The 17,919-nt window shown below is 42.2% G+C and overlaps 1 protein-coding gene across 1 annotated transcript; it reads left to right on the forward strand.

Moving 5' to 3' along the window:
• The first annotated feature begins 7,297 nt into the window (after window positions 1–7,297).
• Window positions 7,298–7,733, forward strand: LOC112350372. The gene is made up of 2 exons (XM_024686450.1): window positions 7,298–7,428; window positions 7,492–7,733. Exons 1-2 carry the CDS (start codon window positions 7,339–7,341, stop codon window positions 7,711–7,713), a joined length of 312 nt encoding a protein of 103 aa, XP_024542218.1. The 5' UTR covers window positions 7,298–7,338; the 3' UTR covers window positions 7,714–7,733.
• Window positions 7,734–17,919: the final 10,186 nt, after the last annotated feature.

The raw sequence follows: 17,919 nt of genomic DNA on the forward strand, positions 1-17,919 counted from the left end.
AACATGTCAAACTACGTTGGACTTGTGTCTGGGCGACGGAAAGATGTGCTCAAAGCATATCAGTCGCTCTGCCATGACGGCTTCCATTTTGACAACAACAGCCTGTAAACTATTTGATCCAAGAATGCAAGATTTCATAGTCAGTTGTAACCAAGGAAGATGTGATAGCTGCAAGACTCCTCTCAAGATGGTATGCTTTCAACAATGGAAGCCATGGAAGTTCCAGACATTGTCTGGAACCTATGGAGTGCTGCAGCTATAATAAATGGGAACCACATCAGGTTATATAAGGATTCCTAATTGTAGCAAATCCACCTTGATGATGGCAAGGATTTGTGAGATGAGTAAACTTAAAGATGCTTAACCTTAAATAATTAATTGGAAAAGAAAGTGCTGGATTGAGAAATATTTACACTATATAGTTTTTCTCCCTAAACCCTACTTAAGAAAAAAAAAATTATATATATATATATATATATATATATATATATATATATCAACAAGAGAAAGATCAAACCTTTGTTCAAGTTCTAGAGTAGACTTTAAATTTGACATATAAAAGAATATGAAAAGACTAACTTGAAATTAGTAACTCACGATTGTGGCTTGATTAAAAACTTGGATTTTCCTGGCTTTGTTGCTGCTCCCTATAGCTATGTTCTTGTATAGATAAAAGGAAAAAATTATCTTAGATGAGAAAGCTTTACTTACCTTTCTTGTAGTCAAGAAAATTACTTTTTGAATCAGCTCTTTTGGATATTTAATTATCCAAAACTCAGAATCAGCAAGCTTAATATCAGGCTGGGGAGGAAATACACTTTTTTATTAAACGAATGTTTGTTGTTGTCCCTAATGCGCCCACCCAATGGTAGAACATTTTGAGACTCTCTATTCAAGGAAATTGATTTTATTCCCAGGAACTACCTATATTAATAAAAAGTCATTTCAAAAGTCAAAATTTTATTATAATCTCCATCTTTTGCTCATTTCTACAAGTTTTACTTTGTTTTTAGGATTCTTCAGTAGGCTCATGGATGATTCACAATGTTAATATCATGGAATATGTGAGCATTGCTGAATTCTTCCATGCTGATTTTATAACACATTCATATTAATTAGAAGTTTTATTTGTTTATTGTAGTTAAATTATATATTTATGATATATCAACTAAGTCCCTATTTACCTCCTATATATCATAAAATATTATTTTTCTATTCAAATTGTATATAAGTCTTCAAATATTAAAGATTTTATATATTTGTAACATTTTTTGCAAGTAACAAATTATTAATAAAATATTTTACTGAATCTGGAATGTTTAAGATGTTTTTCTGGAAAAGAAATATCTTAATTTAAAAATAAAAAGCTATACAATTAGGCATTTTAATTTCTAAAATCTTTATGAATAGTTTAGGCTAATGAGATTGAATAATATCCTAGACAATCTTGTGTGGGTTAAATACTTGGCTGGAACAGGTGCATTTGCTCATGGCAGCAAGCATTGTGAGTGCCTACATTTGATTGTGAGGACGTCATGGGATTCTCTCACCAGACAGTGGGATTCTCTACGCATGCATTTCGTGAAGGATGGAGGTAAGAGTGATGCAATTGGCAAAGCCAAGGACTTGTCCAGGGCTGCACTGCCATTGCCAAGCAAAGAAAACAGGTTCAAGCCTCACATGTAAAGGCCATCAATAGGAAGAAGCTTGTGCTTGGTGATGGTGAGACTTGATAGAACCTTAAATTATGCATTCTGGGTATGTCAATAGGAAAGAAAATAAAATAGAAATCTTAGAAGTTTGAGCAAGGCTTCTTGAAGTAGGACATCCTATCTTCCAACTTCTCAAGATCCGCCAAATACAAGTTCCCAATATCGCCTTAATCATTATGTAGCTGCACTCGTCTAGCACTAAAATATCCAATTTTTTGCAAGCTCCAAGGACCGATACCTTCCTGGTTTTCAAATATCAATCCCCAATTACAGAATTTATCAATGCAGTTCATGAGCACTTTAGATTATATTTGTAAAGTATGGCTTGCTACAGCGATGGTATGTATATCACAAAGTTTTCATATTTCTATCAATTTAAAACCTTTCTTGCAGTTAAAAGAGTTGCTCTTCTCGACAAAGTCTCGTCACGGTTTCAATAACATAGAGCATAATTAATAACTTTTAATAATAATTGATATTAATTCAGTTTTAACAACAGTGATTTTGGTTAATGTATTAAAATTAAGCTAAATTGACAACAGCCGCTAGATGAAAATTAATCTTATGACCCAAGGGCTTAGCGGCGAGTGGAGCGATGGGCAGCAGCGGCAGCGGTAAGTCACTCCCGATCGATTGGCGCCACCCTTGCCAAGATATCTCTCGCCAGAGCAAAGAGAATTCCCCCTCGAAGCTGAGAGATTGGATGCCAAGCAGAATAGGGTGGCAAAGAAGCTTTGTGGTAGCTCTATCCTCGTTTTTTTTTTCCAGGGAACTATATTGCGCCTGGAGAGAATCGTCCGTGCGTCCCGATTCTTTACGTGGAGTGCACTCTGTTGAGAGTGGCCCTGTGCCACGTGGCTAGTCCACGTGGAGAGACACGAGTCTTCACCGGTTCACCATGTCACACATATGTACATTTTCCATTCCACATATGCTATGACGGATCTTGAGCACCATCACACGGTTTCACCTTTCGTTAGATGGTATCGGAGCAATGCCTGGGAGAGCGCAAAGAATACGAAACCGTAGGATCAGGGCGACACCCGCTAGGGTGAATCGGAGCCTCCGTCTACGTAGACAGAGGCGTGCCCTAATCCAAACGCTCCAGGCCTTGCAAGAGGCACTGGACGACTAAGAACCTGGACCTAGACTTGAACGAGTGGTGGGATTGGGTGTCGGCACCCATGGCAGCCACTGTTCCTACAAATCCGCCTCCAAATCCACCACCTATTTCCCCTCCCATCACAAATCCGACTGTGCCTACAGTGGATATCATTTCAGTGGACGCAAATCCACCAAAATTTGATGGGAGGAACTGGCGCTTCTGGAAGACAAAATTCGAATCCTATATGGATGAACGAGGCCTCTGGGACATCACCACAGGAACTGAGACACTTCCAGATACAGCTACAGTGGATGAAACTGCGAAGTATCGCAAGAAGGACCGGAGAGCTTTGGGCAAATTCCATGCAGCGCTGGAGGGGCGAGAATTCCATTGCATTGGACGGTGCAAGAGTGCAAAGGAAGCGTGGGAGGCCATGAAGCAGACTTACCAGATCCCTTCAACATCCCATCGCATATTTTTACGGAAGCAGCTTCATGCATTGGTGATGGCTGAAGGGGATGATCTCAAGGATCATCTTGCTGGTGTGAGAACCATCTTAGATGATCTTAAGGATGTAGGTGCAAACATAGAGGATGAAGAAGAAGCAGAGCTGGTGCTCGTCACACTTCCTCCATCCTTTGATCCTCTCATACGTAGCCTCACTACCACTGGAACTCCTCTAACCCTGAATGGCGTGATCAGTAGCCTCCAGGACGATGATCTGAGACGAAGAGCAACAACAGGATCAGAGGCCGTTGCATTCTACTCTTCTCTCAGGAAAGAAACAGTGAACAAAGGGAAACAAGGAGCCTCTTCATCCAAGAAGCCCAAGTGTTCTCATTGCAACAAGAAAGGCCATGACGAAGCTCAATGCTGGGTGAAAAATCCATCTCTCAAGCCTGTAAGGAACAATGCAAAGAAAAAGGTGGTACACGCCTTCATCTTGTCACGAGCTATGGCTGTGGCAGCACTGTCTGCAGAGTGCATCTACCTGGATTCTGCTGCTACAGACCATATGTTCAACAGTGATAAGTACTTTGAAGCCTATGTTCCTACAGCCACAGAGGAGTATGTCATCGTTGGCAATGCCCAGCAGCTTGCTGTGAAAGGAATTGGAACCATCAAGTTCACTTTACCACAAGGAATAGTCGTAAAGATCCACGAGGTTCTTTATATTCCTGGTTTATGTGCTAATTTGTTCTCTGTGGGACAATTTGCTGAGGATGGGTATCAGTTCGCCATTACACCTCGCCAATTCCAGCTTATCTCGACCACAGGAGCCATCCTCACAGCGTCCCGGCCTGGACGGCGTGACCTCTACCGCCTTACCATGCTGCCAGATCTTACTGGACGGAGTCTGGGCCTACACGCACAAAAGACAACGACCAGTCACTCACTGGAGCTTTGGCACGCACGCCTGGGGCATCCTAGTGCTGATAGAATCAAGCAGCTCGCACGCGAGCAGATGGTTGAAGGTCTAGACCTGGACCCAAGAGCCGTTCTTCCATTTTGCCAGGGCTGTCAGCTAGGAAAATCTACTCGCCAACCTTTCCCCAAGACTGGAGCATCTCGAGCTACAGAGCTCATGGAACTTGTACACACTGATGTGTGTGGCCTGATGGCCACCACAGCAGTGGGAGGTATCCAATACTTTATCAGTTTCATTGATGACTACAGTCGTCGCACTATGATCTACCCTATGGCTCGCAAATCCCAATCGTTACACTACTTCCAGACTTTCAAGGATATGGGAGAAACACAAACTGGGAAAATGCTCAAGCGATTGAGAAGTGATGGTGGAGGCGAATTCACTTCCAATGCTTTCAACCAGCTGTGTGAGCAAGGAGGGATTGTGCGAGAACTTACAACGCGAGAGACTCCACAACAGAATGGCGTAGCTGAGCGCAAGAATCGCACACTAGTGGAGAGTGCTCGGGCAATGCTACTTTCCAGTGGTTTGCCTCGCAGCTTCTGGTTTCACGCTGTCTTGACGGCGAACTATCTCCAGAACCGGCTCCCCACCTCTGCCCTTGCTGACATCACTCCTGAAGAAGCATCGAGTGGCAAGAAACCTACAGTTACGCATCTGAGAATATTCGGGTGTGAAGCGTGGGCACACATCCCTGATGGAATGCGCAAGAAATTGGACCCCAAGAGCCAGAAGGCTGTGTTTGTGGGCTACAGCCTCGATCACAAAGCCTATCGTCTCTGGAATCCAATCACGAAGCAGGAGATCCTGAGCAGAGATGTGGTTTTCAACGAGAATTCGTTTCTTCCTTCTAGTCAAGGTTCTACTTCCTTGACCGAAGAAAATGACGTTGAAGCGGAACAAGATCAGTTGACTGTCGGCACGATCACTGTGCCGCTTCAAACAGTCCCTATGCAACAATCTATGCCCGCTTCTACTCCAACACCACCAACCCCGCCGCCTCCTCCAGATCCTCTACGCAGATCGAACCGCACAAGGTGGCCTACTGAGCGTCTCATCGAGACAATGGTCTCCTCTCGTGCAGCTGGGACTCCTACTGTTCCGAGGACCTATGGAGAAGCCATTGGCCTCACAGGAAGCGTCTTACTGGCGTGTAGCAATGGAAGCCGAGATTGCTTCACAGCAAAAGAACGAGACACATGTTCTTGTTCCAACTGTGCCTTCCAATCGCCAGATTATCAAGAGCATGTGGGTGTATGCTCTGAAGCTTAATCCTGATGGCTCGGTTCGCTACAAGGCGCGATTGGTGGCGAAAGGATGCTCGCAAGTTCCTGGACTTGACTACAACGACACCTTTGCTCCAGTGGTTAAGCATTCTACTCTTCGTTCCTTGATTAATTTTGCTGCGGTGGGAGACTTTGATCTGGAACAGATGGATGTGACCACGGCGTTTCTTTATGGCGCACTTGAAGAAGAAATCTATATGGCACAGCCAGAAGGATTTCTAGCCGCTGGAAAAGAGGATCATCTCTGGCTTCTCAAGAAAGCTGTCTACAGCTTGAAACAAGCACCCAGATCTTGGTACAAACGCTTTGACGATTTTATACTAAGTGTGGGCTTTTCCCGTAGCGAGGCAGACCCAAATCTTTATATTCGGGTGGAGGGTGAATCATTTGTGATCATCGCTCTTTATGTTGATGATACTCTTGTCATCCATAATCATCGCTTAATGTTTCTCCAGGTTAAGCGAGATCTTTGCAGCCAATTTGAGATGAAAACTCTTGGCTCGGCTTCTTACTTTCTTGGCATGGAACTTGTGCGTGATCGCTCTCAACGCACTATCTATCTTCACCAAGCCAAGTATATAGAAGATATGCTGGCCAGGTTTTCTATGACGAGCTCTAATCCAGTGGCGACACCAATGGAACTAGGCTGCCAGCTTTCACGAGCCATGTCTCCTGAGACAGAGGACGACAAGAGAGCCATGGACTCCATCCCTTACAGACAAGCTGTTGGCAGTCTCATGTATCCAGCTGTTTGTACGCGCCCAGATATTTCTTTTGCCGTCAGCAAAGTTAGCCAATTCCTGGCTAATCCTGGATCTCAACATTGGGCAGCGGTGAAACGCATCTTCAGGTACCTTCGAGGTACTACTTACCTTGGATTGTGCTACCAGGGAAAAGCGCTTACCCTCACGGGCTACTGTGATGCTGATTTTGGGGGAGACTGTGACACACGCAAGTCCACCTCTGGCTATTCGTTTTCCCTGGGCAGTGCGGCAGTCTCGTGGTGCAGCAGGAAGCAAAGTACAGTGGCAACCTCTAGTACTGAAGCAGAATATTTGGCAGCCTCACAAGCTACCAAAGAAGGTGTGTGGTTACGCTCACTACTTTCTAACCTTGGTGTGAGTGTGAAGACTCCCACTCGCCTCTTCTGCGACAATCAAAGCTGCATTGCGTTAGCGGCCAATCCTCGCTTTCATTCACGCTGTCTGCATGGCCTCTTCCAGCGGGTGACTGGAAGAAATCTCTGGATGGCGCTTTTGGTTTTGCGGTGGATGCGGCAGCGAAACGTTTCAACCTGCGGAAGGAAGATCTGGAGGCCAAAATCAGTGATCCTAGCTACAAGAACTCGAGGCTGACGCCTGAGGCATGGGCCAGACAGAACTACATCAGGGTTGTTCCCAAGCCAGACCAGGGACTGGAGGGCACAAACACGAGACTCAAAGCTCTGAACTCCACGTTGATCCTGCAAGTCACCAACCAGAAAGAAGAGATCAAGAACACAAAGGCACAGAATGACAAGCTTATGAAAGAGCAAGCTGAGAAAATCCAGGAGCTGCAGAAGGACTCAATGGAGATCGTCAGCCTTAAGGAGGAGATTACCAAACTCAAAGAGAGAGTGGCAAAGCTCGAGGAGGAAACTTCGAAGCTGAAGGAGAGAACTTCGAAGCTGAAGGAGGAGTTTGCAGCCCTGGGTCGTCAGCTTTCAGCCCAGGGCCGTGAACTCTCAGCATTGCGGCAGAGGTTATCTGCATTGCGCTTGTTCGAGCGAGTGCTTCTGCGAAAGCTCTGTGAGGCCGCTCGGGAGAAATGCGTGAGGCTTGCGAGAGAAGCAGATGTGGAGATCCCACTCGCAGCCGATGGAAAAACAAACTGGGATGCGTTTTTCAACATTCCAGGGCAAGTTTTTCTTTTTCTTTTTCTGTGTTTTCTTCTGTCACATGTGACTTTTATTTCTTTCAGAGTCGTGGCATTGTTAAACGATGCAGGGCTCACCGTGGGGCTCGAGTATGCCAGATCGATCCCGCGGCGTTTGCTTGCGGGTGCGTATCAAGTGGTGGAGTTGGAGGAGGTGTTCGTCGACACAGTGCTGGAGCTGATGCCCAACGAGTTCCGGACCAAAATGGAGAACATTCTGGTGTTCGTCTATCCAGCAGCACAAGCTTCTCTCCAAGCGGCCTTTGACGCTGACGCTCTGACTGAGTAAAGGTGTGTCAATTTCAAGCTTACTAAGCACTGAGCCCTTTGTTTCTGGTTTTGCAACGAATTTTTGTCCCCTTGAAATCTCTCCCTTAGCCATCTTCTCAGAGTTCTAGAGCCTCTTCTACAAGTCTGCTGTTCTTACCATTGGAAGATACAAGTAAGCTGAAGTAAATGTAGATGCACTTTTGTTGCTAAATCTTCTTGCTCATTTTCTTTGCCTGTCAAAGAGTGGCTTTCATCTAGCAAATAGAAATAGCAAATGAGTCAAGCAAAAATACCAGGAGGTGAAAGTTTCCTGCTGACTAAGTGCACCACAGCTCTTTTACTGACTGGGAGCCACTCGCAGCATCCACACAGTGGTAACTGTTACCTAGAGCTTCTACTTTTTTGCCGCTGCTTCTTCCCTGTGGCTCTAAGGAAAACATTATTTACTTTTTATAATATGTTATAAACTTCTATTCCTAAAATGTTTTCAAATAACAATATTGGGGAATAGGTGTATTAATTAGGGTTTAGAATGTTGTTTATATACAAGAATGGATGGTAATATATATATATATATACATGTATTTACAAAATTTACACTATCTTTTGATGACAATAAATAAGGTGGAACATTTGGAGCTTTTACTGGGCAATTATAAACTATTATAAAAATTTGAAACTCCCACAAAACCACCAAAAAAGTTATTAATAACCATGATTAAAACAAAACCTAAAGCTATGGCATAAGCATTAATCAATTACAAAATCTTGATGCATTAATTACAACTCCATGTGCAATTACCAAATGCTCAAACCAACCATGAAGCCATAATTTTGAACCAAAACAAATGATTTTGAGAACCATTATAATCCATAAAATGCTATTATAATAAACAATACATCCCATGTTTAAGTTTACTGGCCAATAATCAACCAAGACCATTGTTAACTAGGACTTATGCCCATAAGTAAAACCTATTTTTACATCTTCCTTTCAGTTAAGATTTAATACTTATGTTAACTCGGACTTATGACTTTCGTCTCTATCTAACACCACACATAGAAGGTTAAATTTACTCTATTTGTCTTCTACATCCTCAATATCCCCTTCTTGAAGAAAACAAAGTTCTAAAGCACTAGCTTTGTTCAAGTTTATTACAGTCATTCTCACTTCACAATCTCCTCACTCCACTATTGCATCTATTTGGCCTCAAACTAGATATTCCATTCAAACTCGTTATATTCATCCTCACTCCACAATCTATGTCATTTGTCCTCATTCCATTATTGTATTTGCTCGTCCTCACTCTATCGTCGGGGACCGGACTCCTATCAATCCCCTCTACCCCTTCGAAATAAAAAAAAAGTTTGAAGTGTCGGGGCAAAAAGGAGAAAGTAAGAAAAATTGAGGAAAAATTATTGTGAAAGAAGAAAAAGTGGATAAAGAAGCATTATAAGAGGAATTTACAATAACTAACAATATAGAAATAAAGAAATAAAGAAAGGATATATGGTCAAATCTTGGAAAATAAAGGACTTCCTATCATAAAATATTTTGGCCACCAAAATATAAACATACTTGGAGACAGGAAAATTAATAACAATATCTACACTCTTAAGGGAATATATAAACTCCTTAGTAGCAACAGTAAAGCAAAAGCTCTCAGCAGCACTCACAAGTAGGGATATGCATTCAATCTAAAACTATACCAAAGTGACTTAATTTTTAGAATATCCTTTTGATGTTTAAAAGGTTGAGCATTTCCCCTTCTGAAATGACTTTAGCAATGTTGTCTTGCTCGGCCTGGGGAATACTTAACACTATAAGTGATCAAAGACTTTACTAATGAAACAAAAGTAAGATTCTCAACTTTATACACATACTTAACATCTAGATTAATATAAGAAGGACAAAAAACACTCAACTCAACACTAGACTAAGAATGAAAATCATAAAAGTTAAAAATGATTGATGTGCTAGGAAAATGAAATATTGCAAAGGAAGAAGGAACACTAAGAACATGAAAAAGAGCCCAGAAATTAAAAAAAAAAAAGAAATAGCAAAAGGTAAAGAAAAAGGATCAAATGACAAATTAAAGGATTAACACTTACCTCGTAAAATCTCTAAGTCATCTCCAAAACTATCTCCATAATAATTAAGTTCCTTATCACAATCTAAATTCCATTCAAACTTGTAAACATTGTTTTCCCATAAACTCGATCCTCAAACATTTTCTAAGAACCAGACTATATTATCCAAAACTCTCTAATCGATGTCATGACCACGCTCCATATCAACAAGAGATGGTAGAACACCACAAGTCATATAATCACATCCTATAGAAATTAGAAATGGTAACACACCAAGGATAGGTGTAGTACCAATATGATCACACTCCACAGCATCAAAAGCTCGATCTAATGGAACAACATTAATAACCTCAAGTGATATACTCCTTGATGGATATTAGCGTAGTAAGAAGAAGAGAATGCAATGAAGATCAAAAGAAAGAGTATCTAAGCACAGCAATAGCTAGAATTCTAGATCTTGCAAAAAGCTAATATAGATCTAGATCTAAAAGAGAATGAAGAAATAAGAATAAAACATACAATCCTAAATAGTAGAGCAAAGCATTATCAAAAGCTTTGCCCTTTAGGTACAAATTGTAATGCTTCTCAACTCCATTAATATGAGTGCTTGGGATATAGGAATAAATATATTAATTGGGATTTAGACCCTTATTTATATACAAAAATGGATGGACTAAATTCAGTCTTGAATGGACAGTCCATATGTTATAATACTATATTACCTAGCTAGAGCAATATATGAATATACACATATGTATTTACAAACCTTACAAACATATTTTAAATTTCAATTATAAAACATCTATAATAATACAGAGGAGTTGCCAAATTTTTTGGGCTGTTAGATCTAGCCAATGGAAGCCATCTGCTGGGGGGGTGGGTTATTTCTTTAACCACATCTTAGTGAATAATCATGATAATGTTTCCTCTCAGCCAATGGGAAATGGCTAACTGCCTGGGGTGAAAGAAGAAGGCATTATGATATATGTCATATGCAATGTATTGACCAGATTGCATCTGTCAAGTGAAGAAGGCTTGATAACATGGCCAAAAATAAGCATGGCATTAGGCCAATGGCTGTGATTTATTCATCTCCACCAACTTCCTGTTGAGTTTGATTTTTGCTCTATACATTGTTTGTAGCACTGAAAGAAATTCTTGAATTAAGTCTAATGAACAAACAACAAGGCTTGGATATTAAGTTCTAGACCTCATAAAGCTAATATTCTTTATTTTTAGACTTTGTCTGGCTCTGAGTAATATTAATGTTCTTAAATCTTAGCATTATATATTTATTCATATTCTAAGTAAACACATTGCGAGTGCTTGGAATATGGAAAAGGAATACAGAAAATGTGCATATCAATTAGCCCAAACACCCTAGCTTATATATAGGAGCGAGTGGTCCAGATTGAAACCAATCCGACGGCTACCAAAATCCCACTACGCTAATATTAGTATACGGCATCGTAACCGTACACTTGGCCCTCACATCATCCCCTCCTCTCGAGATAATGGAAGACCATCAGGGTTCTCTTGAAGATGGGCCAGGATTCGGAGGAACATTAGGAGGAGGCATCGGTGGATCTGTAGGTGGTATTAACTCTTCCTAATCCCTTTGTACAAAGTGTTTCAGCCGCTACACATGCACAATCTTTGGAGGATCGGCTTGCTGAATGTCATGCCGAACCTCATAAACTTGTGGTCTAACTTGCCGTAACACCCGATACGGTCCTTTCCATTGCACAAGAAGCCCCTTAGATAAACCATGTACCGTAAGATGGGAAAAATGGACTAACACTAAATCATCCACTTTGTACTCCGCAGGTAGACGATGATGGGAGTTGTAGCGCCGTTGTTGTCCCACTTGTACGTGGCCTAAGTGTTCGGCAGACTCTGCTCGGACAAGTGGAAGAATGCTCATCAAATACTGATCCCATGATCTAGTATCGGCAGCTTGTGGCAATCGCGAAGGTAAACCCAGCTCCATTGGTAATATTGGATCATGACCATATAGGAGTTTATATGGTGAAGCACCAACAGAACTCTGCACCCCTGTAACATATGCATACCGAAGAGATGGCAAATAACCATCTCAATCCGAATGCTAAAAGTTCACATACTTCGCAATCATCCCTTTGAATGTCCGAATGAGCCATTCCACCAGACCGTCTGATTGTGGATGATAAGCACTCATGAAAGTGTGGCGTATCCCCAACCGAGACGTCAAAACATGAAATGCCTCACCCATAAATGCGGGACCATTATCCGAAAGAATCCGCTCTGGACAAGAATGCTGGAACACTACTCGATTGAGGAGGAAGTATCCAACAGCAGTTGCAGAAGCGCTAGCAAGAGCACCAACTTCCACCCAACGAGTTAAGTAGTCAGAAGCAATAATAACATACTCATTGCCAGCAGTCGACCGTGGAAAAGGTCCCATAAGATCAAACACCACTAACTCAAATGGACGGGAAACCGCAATTGACTCCAACCGTCCTTCCACAGCACGAGGGGGAGTATTACGAGCTTGGCACCAAATGCAGCTACGCATATACCGGATAATATCACATTGCATCACCGGCCAATAGAAAGACCTGCGCAGCTTCTCGGTGACACGATGGTGTCCCATATACCCACCTAGAACAGGAAAATCATGGTAGGCATGGAGAAACTGCGGAATAAACACTGAAGACACCACCAACCGTAAATGATCATCAGGATCCGTCCCCACAAAATAAAGAAGGCCATCTTCAAGGCAATATTGAGAATGTAAATGTCGGAAAGGCAAGTCATCAGCAAATGATGCAGGATTCTCAAACCCATCTCGAAGCCTTCAAATCCACGGCTCAATCTTTTGAGCCTCGCGAACCTCATCAAGAGAAAGTAGATCTTGCTCTACACCTTGTGGACACTTAACGTCAAGGACAGCAACCGCCGACGGCACTGAATCCTCATTTAGAAAATCCACAGAAGCTCGAATAATAGGTTTGTCAGAAACATGAGAAGTGAGTGGAGAAGGAAGAGGAGCTCGAGAAAGGGCATCAGCATTAGCCATAGAACTCCCTGGGCGATGAACAACATCGAAATCATATATCTGAAGCTTCAAAGCCCATCGAGCCGTACGACCAACCAAGTTCTTTCGCTTCAATAATGAAGTAACAGCAGCATGGTCACCTTCAAGTAACATCCGAGAACCATGTAGATATGCATGAAGTTTCTCGAAACCATGTAGATAAACATTAAGTTTCTGCTAAACACTCCTCCATCGTGGAGTAGTTCATCTCCGCTGGTTGTAATGTACGACTTATGTATGCAATGGGATGGCGCTGACCAGGCACACTCGAGCTCTCTTGCATCAACACACCTCCAAGACCAATGTTAGAAGCATCCACGAGCAAAATAAAAGGTCCAGTGTAGTCAGGATATGCCAAAACCAGAGGAGTCATCAATAGGTCTTTGAGATCCATGAACGCCCGCTCACAATCTGGAGACCAGATGAAAGATGACGTTGATGACTTCAGCAACGCTCGCAATGGTGTAGTGCGATCGGAAAGATGATCCAGAAAACGACCAAGATACTACACCTTACCCAAGAAGCGCTGCACATCATTCACACACTTCAGAGTAGGGAACTTTAGAACAGCCACAAGTTTGTCAGGATCAACTTGCAAACCTTCACGAGAAATACGGTACCCAAGATAAGTTGTGTCCTTAGACCCAAACACGCACTTTAACCGTTTCAGCTTTAAACCAATGTCGCGTAGCTGATCCAACACTTTACAAACATCACAAACGTGCTCCTCCCATGTCCCTTCCGAGTGGATCAAGACATCATCAATGAAGTCAATAGTCACCTCCGGCATATCGCAAAGAACCTCGTCCATCATCCGTTGGAAAGTTGCTGGAGCATTGTTCAAACCAAACGGCATCACCAAGAACTCGTACAAACCAAATGGTGTACGAAAAACAATCTTAGGAATATCTTCTTCGGCCATCAATACTTGCCAATACCCAGAAGCAAGATCTAGCTTGGTGAACCAACGACTTCGCCCCAGACGATCTAAGAGATCAGCAGTGTGAGGAAGAGGATACACATCTAAGATCGTCACTTCGTTTAACGGATAATAGTCGATGCAGAAACGAATACTCCCATTAGGCTTCATCACAAGATGAGGTTCACATGCCCAAGGACTCCGCGACTTCCGAATAACACCCTTCTTCAGCATTTCCTTGACGTTTGCTCGTAAAATCTTGATCTCCTTAGGTGACCGACGATGAACAGGAACCTTGATTGGACGAGCATCCCCGGTTGGAATCGGATGACGGGTGGCAATCTTGGCCCCAGACGATAGGTCAAATTCAAAGAGATTAGAATACTCCTTCATGAGCCGGTCAACTGCCGCAACACAAAGATCGTCGGAGGGATCGAAAAAGGGAAAAGCAGAACAAGATGGAAACACAGGAGGAAAGAGTGGGGGAACAAGAGTAATGGAAGCAGAGGTAGAAGTAGAGGGACGAAGAGGTATGGAAGTGAGAGGAATGGATGAAACATAAGGAAGTATGAGACAAGGGGGAGAAGCCTCAAAGTCACACTTGGCATGATTGCGTTGCAACCAATCCATACCAAGAATAAGGTCAAAAGCTTGACTCGGCACCACCCACAACGACTGCAACTCAAGCACAAGATCACCCACACGCACAACCAGGTCCACCTCATCCCGTGCACATGCATGTGTACGGCCGTTGCCTTAAAGAATGAAAACTGGTTCCGCCGCACAACGCAAGTGTAGACGACAACGTGTGGCAACAGGTCAAGCAATAGAAGATAAACTCGAACTTGTATCAACCAACACGGAGAGAATAATAGGAGACCTCTTGTTATAAAAACGAGTTTGGAAAGTAAACACTAGATGAACCGGTGCTGAGTGAACCCCTTGATGATACTCCCGAAAGAAAGATGGAGGGGTCACTGATTTATTCGCTCAAGGTCCCTCCGTTACTCGCGCGACTCCTCGTTTCCCAGATGCACCTCGGTGTCCAAACCTTCCACTGCAGCAGCACCCACGGGACGTTGCTGACGCCAAGGTCTCCACTCAGGAAATGGAGGTCGCCAATCCGGAAAACGTCGGCAACGCCGATAAGTATGACCAACTTCATCACACGCCCAGCAGTGAACATCACAGCCACGACCACGTCCTCGCGCTTGTCCTTGGACTCGAGCAGCAGCAGCATCAACCTCCATTGGAACAGGACCATCACCCATAGGAAGTGGAGCGGAAGGACGTGCAGCGAGAAGTGGAAGAGGCGACGTCTCATAACGTTGTGCCAAGCAAAGAGCATCGTCAAGGGTTGCAAGAGCAAGTGCATGCACAAGTCCGACAAGATCTTGACGAAGTGCTGGCCACAACATTCCTAGCTTGATCCGCTCCGACATATTTAGCTCCGCACGAAGCAAAAGACTTCAGAAACGAACGCCAAATTGCATCACTGACTCAGATGACCCTTGGCAAAGATGATGCAATTGTTGGAAAGCATCATCACAATCATCGGCATGTCCGAAGGCGCATTTGAAGACGTCCGGGAGAACACTCCAATCCCCACGAGTGGCTGCACTCAAACCATTGTACCACTGCAACGTCGTCCCTTGGAGACACGTGGGAAACTCATGCAAATGTCGAGCATCATCCCAAGAATGATATGTGGCAATCACCGTGAAGTGATCGAACCAATGGTACACATCATCCCCAGGATTCCCGCGAAAGAACTTCGGCCGAACGCGAGGATTGGCACCAAGAACAGGAGGAGTTGTACCACGTGCTGTGAATGCCACCATCAACTGAGTTTGGTTATTCAATTGCAAGCAAATAGCATCAAGTAATTGTACTAACTGTTGCTCTAGAGTCAAAGGAGGAGATTGTTGATCTGCCATAAAGATGAACGAAAAAGAAAGAGCAAAAGAAGAGAAATGACAAAAAGCTAGAAGGAAATGGTAGATCTAGACAATGCAAAAAGCTAGATCTAAACCAAAACCCTGAAAAGAAAGAACAAAAGAAAGGAAATGGAAAAAACTAGATCTAGACGATGCAAAAGCTAGATTTAAACCAAAATCCCAAATCCAAGCACTCCTTAAGGACAATCAAAGGTGCCCTTCACCTCCACCAATGTAAGTGCTTGGAATATGAAAAGGGAATACAGAAAATGTGCATATCAATTAGCCCAAAAACCCTAGCTTATACAGGAGTGAGTGGTCCAGATTGAAACTAATCCGATGGCTACCAAAATCCCACTATGCTAATATTAGTATATGGCATCGTAACCGTACACTTGGCCCTCACAACATATAATTAAATAATGCTTTACTAAATTAATAATAGTTATTCTTAGTAATACTTCTTTTAATTTTGTTTGAGTCTAGTGCTCTTAAGATCTTAGTACTCTGAATTTTCTTATATCCCAAGTAAAACATACTGTGCATTAACATCTAATTAATACATTTATTTTTAGTACTTCTTCTTTTACTGTTTTTTATCTAATATATTAGTGTTTTTAAATTCTTAATGTTATAAATTTATTAGTTTTCTTATCTTATACTTTCCCTCTTATATCTTTTATAAACATATTCTTAGCAATTCATTTTTTAACTTTTTTCTGGGTTGGGTATTAGTTTTCTTAAAATCTAGGTGTTCTAAATATATTCATATTCCCTCTATGTTGTATAGTGTGTGTTTGTGTGTGTATATAAAGAGAAAACAATTATATGAAATTATTGATTTTTGTACTCAGCCAGCATTAATATTTTATATATATTCAGAAGTTTGCACAATCCAATATTTGGTGGGCAATACAGGGCAATACTATAATAATGAGGAGTTGCCGAACTTTCTGGGCTGCTAAATCCAACCAATGGCAGCTATCCAATTGGGGGGGGGGGGGGGGGGGGGCGCAGGTAGGTAACTGTCAAAGGGTTATTTCTTTAACCACGTCTTAGTGAATAATTGCACTAATGTTTGCTCTCAGCTAATGTGATATGTGATAGAAGGAGCTGTAACACATGTCATATGCATGTGTTGATGAGCTCCACTACCATTAAGAACCTTGCCAATGTTGATGATCTTCTTCGTCAAGTTCTTGGCTTCAAAAGGGTTCTCTGGCTCAGCCAAATCAAATGGCCACTTCCCAAACATGACACTCGAGACCTAGTATAGCAATTCACCCAGTCCCTACTGCAACACTTCTTCCCTCTCCTATAAAGAGGAAACTTTGCTAGAGATTTGATCCAAATGAGGAGAGATTGACAAACTTGGGCATCAGATTCTCTAGTTTCTTCTTGAGCTACTCAATCATAGAGACATATATTGACCTGGTTCATGTTGACAGTGCTAGATGTTGGAAGGATTTTCTGTGTAAGCCACTAGTAGATGAGCTAGAGTGCATAGTGTGAGACACTGAGGAAGAGCTGGTTGCCTAGAAGCTGCTTGTTAAACACCACTCAGCTGTGGACATGCTTAGGCAAAACTGGAATGACTAGAGCCACACTGGCGAGCCTGAGGGAACAAGATCAAACTAGAGACAAACTTTTGTCCTCATAAAAGTAGTTTATGATCAATGAAGAAAAAAGATTGAATAGCAAGATTTAGATTGCATCAGTCAAGTGAAGAGGCATTGTGACTAATGCATGTATTCGATAATGCATTGTTGATTGGCATTAACACTCAACCTTTTGTAATGGAAACTCACGGGATTTTATAATTCCCTCTAAAGACTTTAATAGTTTAATTTGGGGAAACACATGTTTACAATTACTTCCTCAATTCATTTTTCAAAGTGGAATATAATACTGATATTATTCTAATTTATTTTTCAATATAGCAAAATTATAAAAATCAAAATAGTGTTTGCTAATTGGGCAGCATATGGTGGGCAATAGCTATAATAATAAGGAGTTGCCAAACTTTTTGGACCATCAGATCCAGCCAATGGCATCTATCTGATGGGGGGTAATAGTCAAAAGGTTATTTCTTTAACCATGTTTTAGTGAATAATTGTGTTGACATTTGCTCTTAGCCAATGGGAGGTTGCCAATTGTCTGAGGAGAGAAAGTGTTATTAC

The sequence above is a fragment of the Selaginella moellendorffii genome, unplaced genomic scaffold (assembly GCF_000143415.4).
Source record: "Selaginella moellendorffii unplaced genomic scaffold, v1.0 SELMOscaffold_48, whole genome shotgun sequence".
Taxonomy (NCBI): domain Eukaryota; kingdom Viridiplantae; phylum Streptophyta; class Lycopodiopsida; order Selaginellales; family Selaginellaceae; genus Selaginella; species Selaginella moellendorffii.